General features: G+C 37.6%; 1 protein-coding gene across 7 annotated transcripts in view; it reads left to right on the top strand.

Annotated features, from left to right (window-relative positions):
- The window catches only part of BAZ1A (bromodomain adjacent to zinc finger domain 1A), a 104,923-nt gene extending 91,601 nt beyond the window's left edge, over positions 1–13,322 (top strand). For 6 of the 7 annotated variants that reach the window (XM_054716532.1, XM_054716534.1, XM_054716535.1 and 3 more), the window contains 6 exons: positions 2,290–2,537; positions 2,628–2,854; positions 4,800–5,266; positions 6,749–6,891; positions 11,819–11,906; positions 12,338–13,322. In XM_054716532.1, the coding sequence (XP_054572507.1) occupies positions 2,290–2,537; positions 2,628–2,854; positions 4,800–5,266; positions 6,749–6,891; positions 11,819–11,906; positions 12,338–12,534 (1,370 nt within the window). In that variant the 3' untranslated portion in view covers positions 12,535–13,322. The remainder of the gene's footprint in view (positions 1–2,289; positions 2,538–2,627; positions 2,855–4,799; positions 5,267–6,748; positions 6,892–11,818; positions 11,907–12,337) is intronic. The other variant, XM_054716533.1, reaches the window with a different exon arrangement.
- The last annotated feature ends 943 nt before the right edge of the window (positions 13,323–14,265 follow it).

The following is a 14,265-nucleotide window of genomic DNA, read 5'->3' as shown; positions in this document are numbered from 1 at the left end:
AGATTTGTACTTGTTTCTACCATTCACCTGAGATCACTGCCAACCCTGAACCATTGTAAAATCTTAGCTTGTGGTTTTTCAGGTTTTAAACCTGGTCAAGGCTCTGCTTATAGTTATATATTCTTAGGGTATCTTTTTTTTTTTTTTTTTCAGAGAGGAAGGGAGAGTGGGGGAAAGAGAGAGAAATATCAATGATGAGAGAGAAACATTGATCAGCTGCCTTACACCTGGGGATCAAGCCCACAACCCCGGCATATGCCCTGACCAGGAACCGAACCGTGACCTGCTTCATAGGTCGATACTCAACCAGGTCAACCGGGCTTCTTAGGGTATCTTTATTTCCCTTTTCTACCCAACTCCAATGTCCAATGAGAAGATTTCCTTGCTTGCTCTTTCTTTCTTTGTGCTATCCTCTCCACATTAAAAGTATAGCCTTTTGGAGTCCTAGTTTTTTAGAGGGGACTCACGACATTGGATGGGCCCTAGGTTTCATGTCCTGTCTTCTCACCCTGCCCCAGAGTCACACAGGAGCTCAAGACTCACTAGTGTTTTATAGGTCTGTTGTTTTATGACTTGAACTCGTTGTGTATATCTTCACACTCCCAGTTATATTAAAAATTTCTTAAAGGTAGGGACCATAGAATAGATTTTTTTCCTATCTTCTAAAGTGCTGCACATAGGAGGAACAATATAATGCAGGAATAATGATAATAGATTTACTCTGTGACAGTCAGTTTACATGTCTCACGTATATTATCTAGTTTAATCTTCCCAACAGCCCTCAGAGGTAGATACTGTCCACATAGTACTGTTGAAGAACCTGAGGGATAAAAGGGTTAAGTATCTTGCCCGACCTCACATAGGAGGGAGCTAGTACTCACCTCAAGGCAGACTGACTCTGGAGTTCCACATGCTCTTAACCATTATGCTACTGCCCAAAGGTTTTATTTGAGGATAATAATAGGAAATATGGCATGATAGGACCAAACTATGTTTGGAGTTTTATATACCTTGCAAATTTTCACATGATGTGGTAGGCCCTCCATAATTAAGTATAATGTCTTAGGAAAACTAAGGTAGTAGCAATATTGAAGATAATTAAAGTTGGAAAACACATGCCATTGTAAAACGATAGACTGGCTAGATTAATGGCATCAAATGATTCTTAATACATTTTTTAACCCAGAAGACAAAAGGATGATTTGTTAATGACAGAAGGTATCAAATGTTTCTATATAAATACTGGTACTGAAAGTTTATTTTGGGGGGTATTAACATTTTTTATTTATTTCACTTTAAAAATAATATTTTCTTAGAGATAGAAGACAATATAGTTGGCATTTATATATAATTGGTATTTTTCAATAACAGCCTATTGAGATATAATTCACATATCTAAAATTTATCCTGCCCAGCTAGCATGGCTCAGTGGTTGAGTATTGACCTATGAACTAGGAGGTCATGGTTTGATTCCCAGTTTGGGCACATGCCTGGGTTTCAGGCTCGATCCTCAGTGAGGGGCATGCCAGAGGCAGCCAATCAATGATTCTCTCTCATCACTGATGTTTCTGTCTCTCCCTCTCCCTTCCTTTCTGAAATCAATAAACATACGTTTTTTAAAAGCATTCTTTTAAGTACAATTCAGTGATTTTTAGTATATTCACAATTGTACAGCCATCCATTGCTATCTATTTTTAGAACATTTTTATCATCTCAAAAGAAACTTCATGTATGATTGATATTTAACTGAGAGCAGTCTTTTATCTGAAAATGAGGAAGTAACATCCTTGAGTTAAATAAATAGTAGCTGACTTGTAACCATATTTAGCCAGGTTTTTTTTTTTTTTTTTAATACATTTTTATTGACTTTAGAGAGGAAGGGAAAGGGAGAGACAGAAACATCAGTGATGAGAGAGAATCACTGATTGGCTGCCTCTGGCATGCCCCTCATAGGTCAACACTCAACTGCTGAGCCACGTAGGCTGGGCTAGCTAATTTTCTAAATTAGATCAAGATTTACTACAAAGATTAGATGAGAACACATTGCCGAAGTTATTTTTTTAACTGTTGAAATCCCCAACCATTTGATGTACAGATTTAATATAAACAAGATGTGATTCAACAAGTATTTTCTTTAACTGAGGTTTTTGTTTTTAATATTAACATGGTATTTTTGTTAGGCATTACAAGAACTGTAAAATTTATCCTGTTTAAACTACCAAGAAAATAGTTCTAGGAGATGTCTAAGATTTGCCTAGAAATTTTAATCACTTTCCATTTTCATTTAAGATGCCAGTGACAGTGGGCGTTCTTATAAAACAGTCCTGGACCGTTGGAGAGAGTCGCTTCTTTCTTCTGCTAGTCTATCCCAAGTCTTTCTTCACCTCTCCACCTTGGATCGAAGTGTGATATGGTCTAAGTCTATACTGAATGCTCGTTGTAAGATCTGCCGAAAGAAAGGTGATGCTGAAAACATGGTACTTTGTGATGGCTGTGATCGGGGTCATCATACTTACTGTGTTCGACCAAAACTCAAGGTATTTTTCCTTTTTCTAATTCTCAGATTATAATTGAAACATTGAGATTTTGAATGACAGATGGTTAATGAACATTATGTGACTTTTCAGACTGTGCCTGAAGGAGATTGGTTTTGTCCAGAGTGTCGGCCAAAGCAACGTTCTAGAAGACTCTCCTCTAGACAGAGACCATCCTTGGAAAGTGATGAAGAGATGGAAGACAGTATGGAAAGTGAAGATGATGAAGTTGATGGTGACTATGAAGAGGGTCAAAGTGAGGAGGAAGAGTATGAGATAGAACAAGATGAAGATGACTCCCAAGAAGAGGAAGAAATCAGGTAAGTCCTAACATGCAGTAAAAATGGAGGGTTCATGAATCTTAACCAGACAATCTCTTTACTCAAGTACACATGGAGTGGTGGGGGTCCATCATTTTTTTAAAAACTAGTATGTAAAGTAATATAGTAGTTTGACATTACCCTTGCTTTATGTATTATAAACATTCAAATTTTTCCAAGGGAGTATAGTAGCTTTGTGAACTTTGCCAGATCATAAAATCAAGTATGAATTCAAGTTTGGACAAGAATGCAATCAGACCCACCTCAAGGTTGATTTTACTTAATTTTATGTTTAAAGTAGCAAACAAACAGTCCAGAGGATATTCATAAGATGAAGATAGATGCAGCTTCCCAATGCCTCTATACCCAAATTTTGGTTGATCTTGGCAGTCTACAGAGAGAATGAGACTGAGAGAGAGAGATGCCAGAAGCACATTATATTTATTTATACTCCTACCACATCAGCACACAGAAATAGTCTATACTACCACAAAACCAAGTGTTCTGCAACTTGCAAATTATGCCACCCACAACTAATCAGTGGGTTTAGGGCCGGGTTATTCCTACTATGCCAGCTATGGGGCAGTCTCTCCTTATTTGTCCCTAAAACCTTGCTCCCTTTTTAATATTTGAACCCCATTCATGTGGAATCAGAAAAGTGAATGTGAAACAAGGCCAACCTAGAACTAACAACGTACAAAAAGGCCACCGTCCAAGGAGATTAAGTTGAGAGAACTACCCCATCAGTTTCAGACAAGTTGTTGTTTAAGATTTTATTGATTTTTTTAGAGGGAAAGAGAGAGAAACATCCATGTGAGGGAAACACATTGATCGATTGCTTCCTGCATGCACTCCTATCGGGGATCAAATCTGCAACCTGGGTATGTGTCCTGACCGGGAATCGAATCCGACACTTACTGGTGTACAGGATGATGCTCCAACCAAGGGAGCCACACCAGCCAGGGAACAAGTAGTGTTTTGTTTTGTTTTGTTTTGTTTGACAGGGGGATTGTTGTTTTTTAATATATTTTTATTAATTTCAGAGAGGAAGGGAGAGGGAGAGAGAGACAGAAACATCAATGATGAGAGACAATCGTTGATCCTCCTGCATGCCCCTGACTGAGGCTCAAGCGGGCAACCCAGGCATGTGCCCTGACCAAGAATCAAATCATGACCTCCTGATTCATAGGTCGATGCTCAACTACTGAGCCACACTGGCCAGGCACAAATTGTTTTTTAAATAGCTTCAACTAGCAGGAGCCATATTCCCTGTAGCTTATAAGGGTAGTATTGTGTTAAGCATAAAGATGATAAAGAATTTGGAAACTTCTTGGAAATATTTTAGCTAAACTGGAAGTCTGGGTATATGGAAAGATGGATAAATGGAGGCTTAATGGAGTTATTTCATCCTTGTCTACAACTTAAAGGCAATTAAAAGATTGAATCTAGTTTTGTATTTTCCAGTAGGATGGCAAAGAGATTCTTGATTGGTATTCAGGAACAACAGGTTTAAGGCTTACTTTAATGGCAGCTATTGGCCGAAACTGTGGTAATGAAAAGTGATAATACGGAGACAAAAGATTTGCATTTTAAGATTAGCTCATCACTCTTTAATCAACATGATTAAGTCTATTTATTGGTCCTCCTGTAGATTTTATTGTAGTTTATCACAATTTAGAATTTGATTTTCATGATGATATCCTGAAATCACTAAGAAAATAATAAATATTCTCTGCATTACAAAGAAATATATGAAAGCACATTTTAGATTTCCATAAAAATTTGTTAGCTCCAATTTTAAAGAATTGAGCATAGGATAAGTCTCATTAATAAAGAAAAGTAATATGTAGAACTTATTGGCTGAATACTAGAACAAGGGGACTAGAAGTAATTGTACATTCATATTGCTCTATATAATAATTGTGTTTTCTAACAATATTTATAGCCCACCAAAACGAGGAAGACCACAAGTTAGATTGCCAATTAAAACAAGAGGGAGACTTAACTCTTCTTTTTCAAGTCGTGGCCAACAAGATCCTAGAAGATATACTTCAAGGAGTCAGCAGAGTACACCCAAAACATCTGTTTCTTCTAAAACTACTAGTAGAAGCCTAAGGAAGATAAAGTCTGCTCCTCCTACAGTAACTAAATCTTTAAGAATTGCCAGTCGTTCTACTCGCCAGAGTCATGGTCCATTGCAAGCAGATGTATTTGTGGAACTACTTAGTCCTCGTAGAAAACGCAGAGGCAGGACAAGTACTAATAATACACCAGAAAATAGCCCTAACTTGCCTAACTTCAGAGTCATTGCCACAAAGTCAAGTGGACAGTCAAGATCTCTAAATGTTGCTTCAAAACATTCTCTCCAAGATAGTGAATCCAAGAGAAGAGGCAGGAAAAGACAATCTGCAGGTATGAAGAAGTCTAATTTAAACTATTCTTACCTAAGAAAATTGAATAATTGGAAAGATTAAATGTTGGGATACTTTGGATCATTTTTTGAAGGCTGTCACTAAGATATACAAAGTTTTTAGGAAGCAGCCTTCCCTGAAGCATAATATTCATTGAAGGGGCAGCTATTTGGAGAATAAAGGTAAACTATATTACTAGTATTTCTACTAGTATAGCAGGGTAGTTGTGAGAAATTTGCTAATGGAGATACTTGGCCAATACTTGAACACTCTCAATATACCACATTATGACACATTTCATTCTCTTCCACCTTTTCCTCCTTAAAACACACATACTCATTATCATCTAAACAAGCTACATTAGGTTATTTGTTAAGGTTCCTATCTGATACACTGAATTTGGGGCGGTAGAGAGTTGGGGGCAGTAATATTATTAGAGTGATCACAATCTGTCTAATTCTAATAATTGTTGTTTATAGTAATCTTTATCCATATAATAATCTACTTATTTATCTACTCAATCATATCTTTTTTTCTTTAATGTCAGTGGTAATAAAACTTTATTTTCAAAAAATGAAGTGAAACAAAAAGTGCTATTATCCTTTGAAGAATTATGTAGACAGGTTGTATTGCATTATTGGAACAGTGACAGGAGTAAAGAATTTATTGGTGAAAAATGGGTTATAATTAGTCTACATGTTGTCAGGTTTTGGGGGGAGGGAGGAAGTATCAGGTAACTTTGCACCAAAATCTAATTTAGCTTTTTTATCCCTTTATCTGTTTTGCCTTTCCCTGAATCTGAACTTCAAACTAGTAAACCTGAACTATTTTTATTCAGAAACACCACTGAAAAAATTTGTGTTGTTATTAATTGATTGGTGAAATCACTGTCCTGTTTCTAAGGACAAATAAAGATGGAATATGTGGATTTACATTTAAGTAGAGAATTTAAACACCTGAATTTATATGTGGACTATACTACTACCCTTTTCTACTAATTCATATACTTTAGATTTCAATTTAGGTATATACTTAGATTTTATGAGAAAGCATCTTGCTTTTAAAAAATTCTCCATATAAAATTAAGATTTAAAGAGGCCTAATTTCTAGATCTGAAGAGGCAACTTTCCAATTGATACGTTTTAGGCAATACTGTAAAATTGCTTACTGTTATTTAATTGTAGTTGAAAACATATTTTTAATAAAACAGTAAAAAATCCACAAACTTTGTGTTCTAGAATTTTCTTTTGTATTACACTCATTTTTCAATCTGTTCCCACTGAATTTTCAATGCAATTCAAAATTTTTAAGATCAAAAAGGTCCAGATTTTCATATCTCAAAATGTAAGTTAGTTTAACATCTCAGAGTATAATGTCATTTTGTTTGTTTGAATTTAGTTTGTATTTATAGGCCCTGTTTAGCTTGTAGTGATCAAATATTTTGCTTTGTCATCACCTAAAATTAATATAATTATTTATTTAGAAGCATCTCCTGTGACACTGAATCGAAGAAGTTCAGGCCGACAGGGAGGAGTTCATGAATTGTCTGCTTTTGAACAACTTGTTGTAGAATTGGTACGGCATGATGACAGCTGGCCTTTTTTGAAACTCGTTTCTAAAATCCAGGTAATATTTTTAGACTTTATAAAATGTATTCCTGTACATTATTTAGTCTGCATGACAGTTTTGAGATAGTCCAAACACCTTTTAATGACTGCATTTTTTTGAACACTTGAAAAGTTGGTCTCTATATTTTAAAAAATGGAGTTAGACAGCAGTCTCCTCAGTCCTTTCTAACTCTGTGACTGATTCTTTTTTCTTTATTTATTGATTTTGAGAGAGAAAGAGAAACATCATTTTTTTGTTCCATATATTTATGCATTCGTTGGTTGATTCTTGTATATGCCCTGACCAGGGATCAAACCCACAACTTTGGTGTATCGGGACGATGCTCTAACCAACTGAGCAACTCAGCCAGGGCCCTGTGACTGATTCTTATAAATGATGACTGTGTTGAAATAACCTCAATGTTTTTATTCAAGGTAATGAATATGAATAGAGTTAATTCAACTGAGTACCATTGTTGGTATTTCTATTATGTAAAACAGTGGTTCTCAAAATTCAACATATACCAGACTCACCTGGAGGACTTGTTAAAACACAGATTACTGGGCCCTACCGTTTGCATTAATGACAAATCACCAGATGATGCTGATGGTGCTGGTCCAGAGACCACAATATGAGAAACATTGATTTTAAAAATAAGTACTATTAAATAACAGAGATGGCCTAACCTAACTAAGGGGTTAGAGTTGGTGCTGTAGTTGTTTATACAATTGACCCTTGAACAGTAACAGGTTTGAACTGAGTCCACATATGTGGATTGTTTTCAATATATATATAAGAAAATTCTTTGGAGGTTTTCTTACTGCCATGAAGCAATCATATTGATTACACTAGGCTATCATAAAGCAATCATATTGCTGCTTCTTTGTTATCAATAAATGAATCATTATCCCTGTAAACAGATGAATTTCTTGTTCATATTTTTTTCGTAGTTGATGTCTAGTGTTAGTAATATGTATAACATCTACAGTGTTTTGTATCATATAAAACAATATTGATGTAGATACTGACAGGTGACTTATCTCATAAATAGATGATGTAAAATTATGGTATTGATAAATACGTATGGTACTCTAAATGTATAATCCTTATGATGATTTTTCTATAACATTTTCTTTAGCTTACTTTGCTGTAAAAATACAATATATAATACATATAACATGTAAAATATGTGTTAATTGACTGATTATGTTATTGGTAAGGTTTCTGATCAACAGTAGGTCATTAGTAGTTACGTTTTGGGGGAGTCAAAAGTTATACACAGATTTTTGACTGTGTGGTCACTCGACACCTCTAATCCTCACATTGTTCAAGGGTCAACTGTGTGTGTGTACATGTGTGTGCACGCGTGTGATGTGATATGTTAGTGATGTGATATGCTATAGTAGAGATAGGACAGTGTTATAGTATTACTAGAGGCCCAATGCACGAAATTTGTGCATGGGTAGGGTCCCTAGGCCTGGCCAGCAATCAGGGCCAATCTATGGGGCGACTGGCGGGGTGATCAGGGGGCCCCTGCTGGCACCTGCCTTGGCTGGCCGGGGGCCTGCAGGCTGGAGGCAGCTCCTATGTTGAGCATCTGCCCTTTGGTGGTCAGTGCACGTCATAGCAACCTATCATTCCACCGTTATTCCACCATTCGGTCGATTTGCATATTAGGCTTTTATTATATAAAATAATAAAAGTTACATAATGGTCTTTCAGAAATAGAGAAGAAAAGGAGATTGATTTGAGCACTTCAGAGGGAGGGAACGGCAGAACTACTTGAAGTCTGGTCATTGAAGTAAGATGGCATTTCAACAGTGTGAACTGGAATAAGGGAATTTCAGAAAGGAAGAGGGATGATAAGTTAAAGACCCAGAAATGAGAACATGGGGATAATGAATAGTTTGAATGGAGCAGATTAGCTAGACACAATTAAGCGTATAAAGCGTCTCACTTGTCAGTGTTAGGTGATGGTTTCTGAAGGAAAAAGTGACATCATCAGACTTCTACTTTGAGATTTCTAGAGCAAGAATGTAAAGGATTCATTCCAACATGGCGGACGGCAGGACTGAATTGCGGCGGGGGGGGGGGGGGGGGGGTGAGGAGGGAGAGACCGATCGCACAGGAGTCTCAGTGGCAGTGGTTCAGGTTTTCCTGGCCAAAGAGCCCCTGCTACTGCCACAGACAATCCCCAGGCGGGGCTCGTGTTTGGAAACCACGCCATCTTGAAGGGTTTTCAAGGTCCTCCTTGGGAGGAGGCTGCAGGTGGCAGCAGCAGCGAGGCCCCCAACCTTCCTCCACCCAGAGTAGCCAGGTCCCATGCCTGAACCCACGGGCATCCCCTAGGACACATCCCAGACCCCGTGCACCTGCCACAGATAGCACCCATACTGCGCAGCTACGGGGAAGCCCGTGGGACCTCACAGGCCTGCAGCTGATACCTGCGGGACCAGCTCTGGGGGGGAAGGGAGACAGCTCAGAACAGGTACAATCCAGATAGGAGACTCAAGGCAGACCCAGCCTCTGGGCTAAGGATGCCACGCCCGCTGGACCATTAGGGGCCTCAGCCTCTTGGACCTCAATCAGGTTGCCCAGGGCCAGAAAGAGACAGTGACTCCTATTGACCTGCACCAGAGCAGCTTCCAGGAGGCCCAGGATAGACACAGCAAGGGACCAGATTGAACATCAGAGCAAAACCTAGCAAGCTCCACAGATAGCAGACCCGAAGGTTTTTGAGTGTGTGAGTGTGTGTGGTTTTGTTTTTTGGTGTGAGTGGATTTTTTTGTGTGTGTTTGTTTTTTCCCCCTTTTATTTTCTTCTCGTTTTTCTTGCATATCTCTAATTTCTCTCTTTCCTTTGATTCTATTCTACTTCAGTCTATTCTTATTGCTATTATTAATTTTTCTTTATTTTGTTTTTCTTTTTTCTCATTTCCATTTTACTTTCCTTATCAGTATCTTAATATACCCATTATTACTTCATTTTAAAATCACCGTTATCATTTCATTTATTTTCTGTTTCCTTTTCTTTTTTCCTCCTATACTAGTTCTTTTAGCTTCCTCCTTGCTTCCATATAGCCATTTTTTTCATCGTCTTCTTTCTCCCTTTTTTTTAATATCCCCTCTGAGTCTTTGGTCACCTGTCTATCAGTATTCTTTTTATTTTTTCCTTGCTTTGTTTTCTCTTCTTTTTCCTTCTTAGTCTTTCCTGTTGTTGCATTGAGTAGCTTAATATTTTTAAAATATATTTTATTGATTTTTTTTTTTTTTTTTTTTTTTTTTTACAGAGAGGAAGGGAGAGGGAGAGAGAGTTAGAAACATTGATGATAGAGAAACATCAATCAGCTGCCTCCTGCACACCCCCTACTGGGGATGTGCCCGTAACCAAGGTACATGCCCTTGACCGGAATTGAACCTGGGACCCTTGAGTCCGCAGGCTGACGCTCTATCCACTGAGCCAAACCAGTTAGGGCAAGTAGCTTAATTTTTGTGGTGTTTTTGGTTTGGTCCTGTTATGTCTTATTCTATATAATGGCTGGCACGACGATGTAGGGGTTGAACCTCACCGGCAGTGAGTCAGAGGGGATCCCTCCCACAAATGGGACCTCAACCATCAAGTCCCAATTATAACAGGAGAGCCCAAATAATGTACACAAGGGGCATTCCTAGAGCATCCAGCTCAGGCGTACAAAGAGACTGCGCCACTGGGCCCCTCGACACTTTCTACATAAGGCCATCTCACAAAGACTGGGAGGCATAACAACTCTATCTAAAACATAGAAGCAAATACACAGAGACAGCTAAAATGGGGAGACAAGGAAACAACCCCCAAATGAAAGAAAAGAAGGAATTTTTTCTAAAGAATGAAATGGAGCAAGCAACCTATCAGACATAGAATTCAAAGTAATGGTTATAAAGGGGCTTAAGGAGCTTAATGCAAATTACAAGGAACTCAGTGCGAACTATAGCAGCATATAGAAGGAAATAGAGACCATTAACCAGAACCAGACAGAAGTGAAGAATAACATGTCTGACATCGAGAACACCACTTGGCTTAGTAATAAACAACATTTACATATTTTTTAAGAATGTAAAGTATTAGTTAACAATGAATAGCATCTCATAAAATTTAATCTCAGTTTGACTCTATTTTTTAAGATATTTTTAAATTGATTTTTAGAGAGAGAAGAAGGGAGAGAAAGAGAAACGTCAATGTGAGAGGGAAACATTGATTGGCTACCTCCTACATGCCCCCTGCTGGCATGTGCCCTGACTGGGAATTCAACTGGCAACCTTTTGGCACATGGGACAACACCCAACCAACTGGGCCATATCAGCCAGCACTCATTTTGACTCTTAACTCATTTTTCCTGAGTAGTACTTGTGCTGAATTAAGTTTTGTTGCATACATGTTTTTGTTTATTACAAATGCAGTAATACTAATTAGAGAAATATTTTAATATGTTTTTATTGATATTTTAGAGAGGAATAGAGAGGGATAGAGAGACAGAAACACCACTGAGAGAGAAACATCAATCACCTGCCTCCTGCACACTCCCCACTGGGAATCAAGCCCAAACTTGGGCATGTGCTCTGAGAATGGAACTGGGGATCTCCTGGTTTATGGGTTAATGCTCAACCACTGACCCACACTGGCCAGGCTAAAGAAATTTTTATAGATACATATATGTTAAGTATACTGTATATATAGAGAGAGACAGAAAGTACACAAAACCATAATTTTTTTCATAATAAATTAGCTTTTTATAGTATCAAATAGGCTTCTACAGCATTAAATGACTGAAATGTATTATATGGTTTTAATGAAATAATAGAATTCAGCGGTTAATGCAGTTGCTTTTCAGTGCAAAACCTTCATGTATTTGACCACTTATCTCTGATAAACTTTTTATAGGAGAGATAATAATTAAATTATCTTACAGGTTCCAGACTATTATGACATCATCAAAAAACCCATTGCCTTAAATATAATTCGTGAAAAGGTGAACAAATGTGAATATAAATTAGCATGTAAGTAATTTATATGTTTCTTTTTTTGTTTAAAGAGGTAGAGGCTATTTTTCTTTTTACCTTTATGATATATTAATGTAATTGTATAGATGGCATCCCAAGAGATCTCTCAAATGCTTGTCCATGTATATGGCAATGAAAGATGGATGAGGTTTAAGTGAGTTAAAGGTATTTTATAGACTCTGATTCTTAACAGAAGTTATTTACTGAAACTATGCAGTTATGCCTAATTGCAAAGTTTCAATAAAACAGTTTTAAAGTATTTGTAGTTAAAGGGTTTTAAGCTTCGGTTCTGCTGCCTTGTTTTCAGTTTCTAAAGAAAAAGGTGGCCTTCTGTTCCTTAAGGACATTTCCAGACGTGACACAAATAAAAGGCTCAGTTAGACGTTAATACGCTTCCATTCTAATCTCATTTGTTTTTTTCTTTCCAGCTGAGTTTATTGATGATATTGAGTTAATGTTTTCGAACTGCTTTGAATACAACCCTCGTAACACAAGTGAAGCAAAAGCTGGAACGAGGCTTCAAGCATTCTTCCATATTCAGGCTCAAAAACTTGGACTTCACGTCACACCTGGGAATGTGGATCAAGTTAGCACTCCACCAGCTACAAAAAAGTCACGAATCTAACTTTGTCCTTCTAAAGGATATATTTGAGGAAAACAAATTATTCGTGAAATGGAATATTAAATCATGCTACAAAGCAGACATATATGTATAAAGCAATAACAACTGATTGACCACTTTGAAGTGTGGCCTGCACTATATTCTCAATTTTAATATTAAGCACTCAGGAGAATGTAGGAAAGATTTCCTTTGCTACAGTTTTGTTCAGTATCTGATAAGTTTGACAGATGTATTGGATACAGTACTGGTTTACAGAGGTTTTTGTACATTTTGAGATCATTCATGTGTCCCAATATCTTGGAAAATATTTTTCACCTGTGATTTATTTTGTCATTGATGACTTTTCTTAGACATGTGGTATTAAGAGAGATTTATCTATACAGATAAATCTTCTATTTATAGCACAGAAAAAAAAAGTGTATATGTCTAAAAATCTTTAATGAGCACATTCTTTCAACACTACACATGAATGAATCTAATTTTATATCCTTGAAGTGCTGGACCAGTGCTGGCTAGAGGTATTAAGTCTGAGTTTATTAACTAGATATTTATTTAGCATTCAGAGTTAATTTGTGAATTTGTTTTGTATTTATAAAATTTATACCTGAAAAATGTTCTTTAATTTTTTAAACATTTTATTGTTTTTGTTTTATTTCTCTTAACTTCATTAATGAGCATTCAATAAAAGGTAACACCCTTCCTTTTCCCTGACAGTTCTTCCAGTTTTACAGAATAAATTTCTGCGTACAACTTTTTAAGTGTACAAATAAAGTGATACATTTTTTCAAATATTCTGAATTTCTGGAATTTTTAAAAATCAGAGTTGGACCTCTATACATGATACATACAGACCATAGGAGCCAATGTCTTATTGTACCTGAATCTTAGAACAGTGGTTTTTCTACCCAAGCCCTTTAGGAGTAATATACCTGTGATCAGTAACAGTGAACATTCTATGGCAGGGATTGTCATTAAAAGGAGGAAAGTAAGTTTGGGATGTGCCCACTTAGTTAAGAAATACCACTCTGGCTGGGCTGGTGTGGCTCAGTGGTTGAGTGTCGACCTATGAATCAGAAGGTCATGGTTCAATTCTTGGTCAGGGCACATGCCCAGGATGCGGCTCGATCCCCAATATGGAGCTTGAAGGAAGCAGCCCATCAATTATTCTCTCCCATCATTGATGTTTCTACCTCTCCTCTGAAATCAATAAAAATATTTTTTTAAAGGAAAGAAACACCACTCTGGAAATTTTTTTTAAATGAAATGAAGTGAGAGAACCAAGATGGCAGCATAGGTAAACACCTGTAGCTGCTGCCTCCCACAACCACATAAAAATTACAACTAAATACAGAACAACCATCACCTAGAACCACCCGAAGGTTGGCCGAATGGAAGTCCTACAACTAGAGAGGTAAAGAAGAAAGCACACTGAGACTGGTAGGAGGTGCGGAGACACGGAGCAGGCTGGTCCTGCACCCACGTGGGTCACTTTTTTAATCAGGAGGGAGATTGCCTCTGCGGAGGCCGCCTGGAGGAGCAAGGGGTCCCAGCCCCACACCAGACCCCCAGCCCAGGGTCCCAGAGCTGGGAAAAGAAGTCCCTATGGGTAGTAAGAACTACAGACTGTAAAAACCAGTGCAGATTGGGGCTGAGTGACACACAGGCTGCTGGAGACCCAGCTGCTGCTCTTAAAAGGCCAGCACCACGAACTAAACTTACAAGCTCCGGCTTCCT

Source organism: Eptesicus fuscus, chromosome 5, assembly GCF_027574615.1.
Source record: "Eptesicus fuscus isolate TK198812 chromosome 5, DD_ASM_mEF_20220401, whole genome shotgun sequence".
NCBI lineage: Eukaryota > Metazoa > Chordata > Mammalia > Chiroptera > Vespertilionidae > Eptesicus > Eptesicus fuscus.
This window is presented reverse-complemented; position numbering and strand designations above follow the sequence as displayed.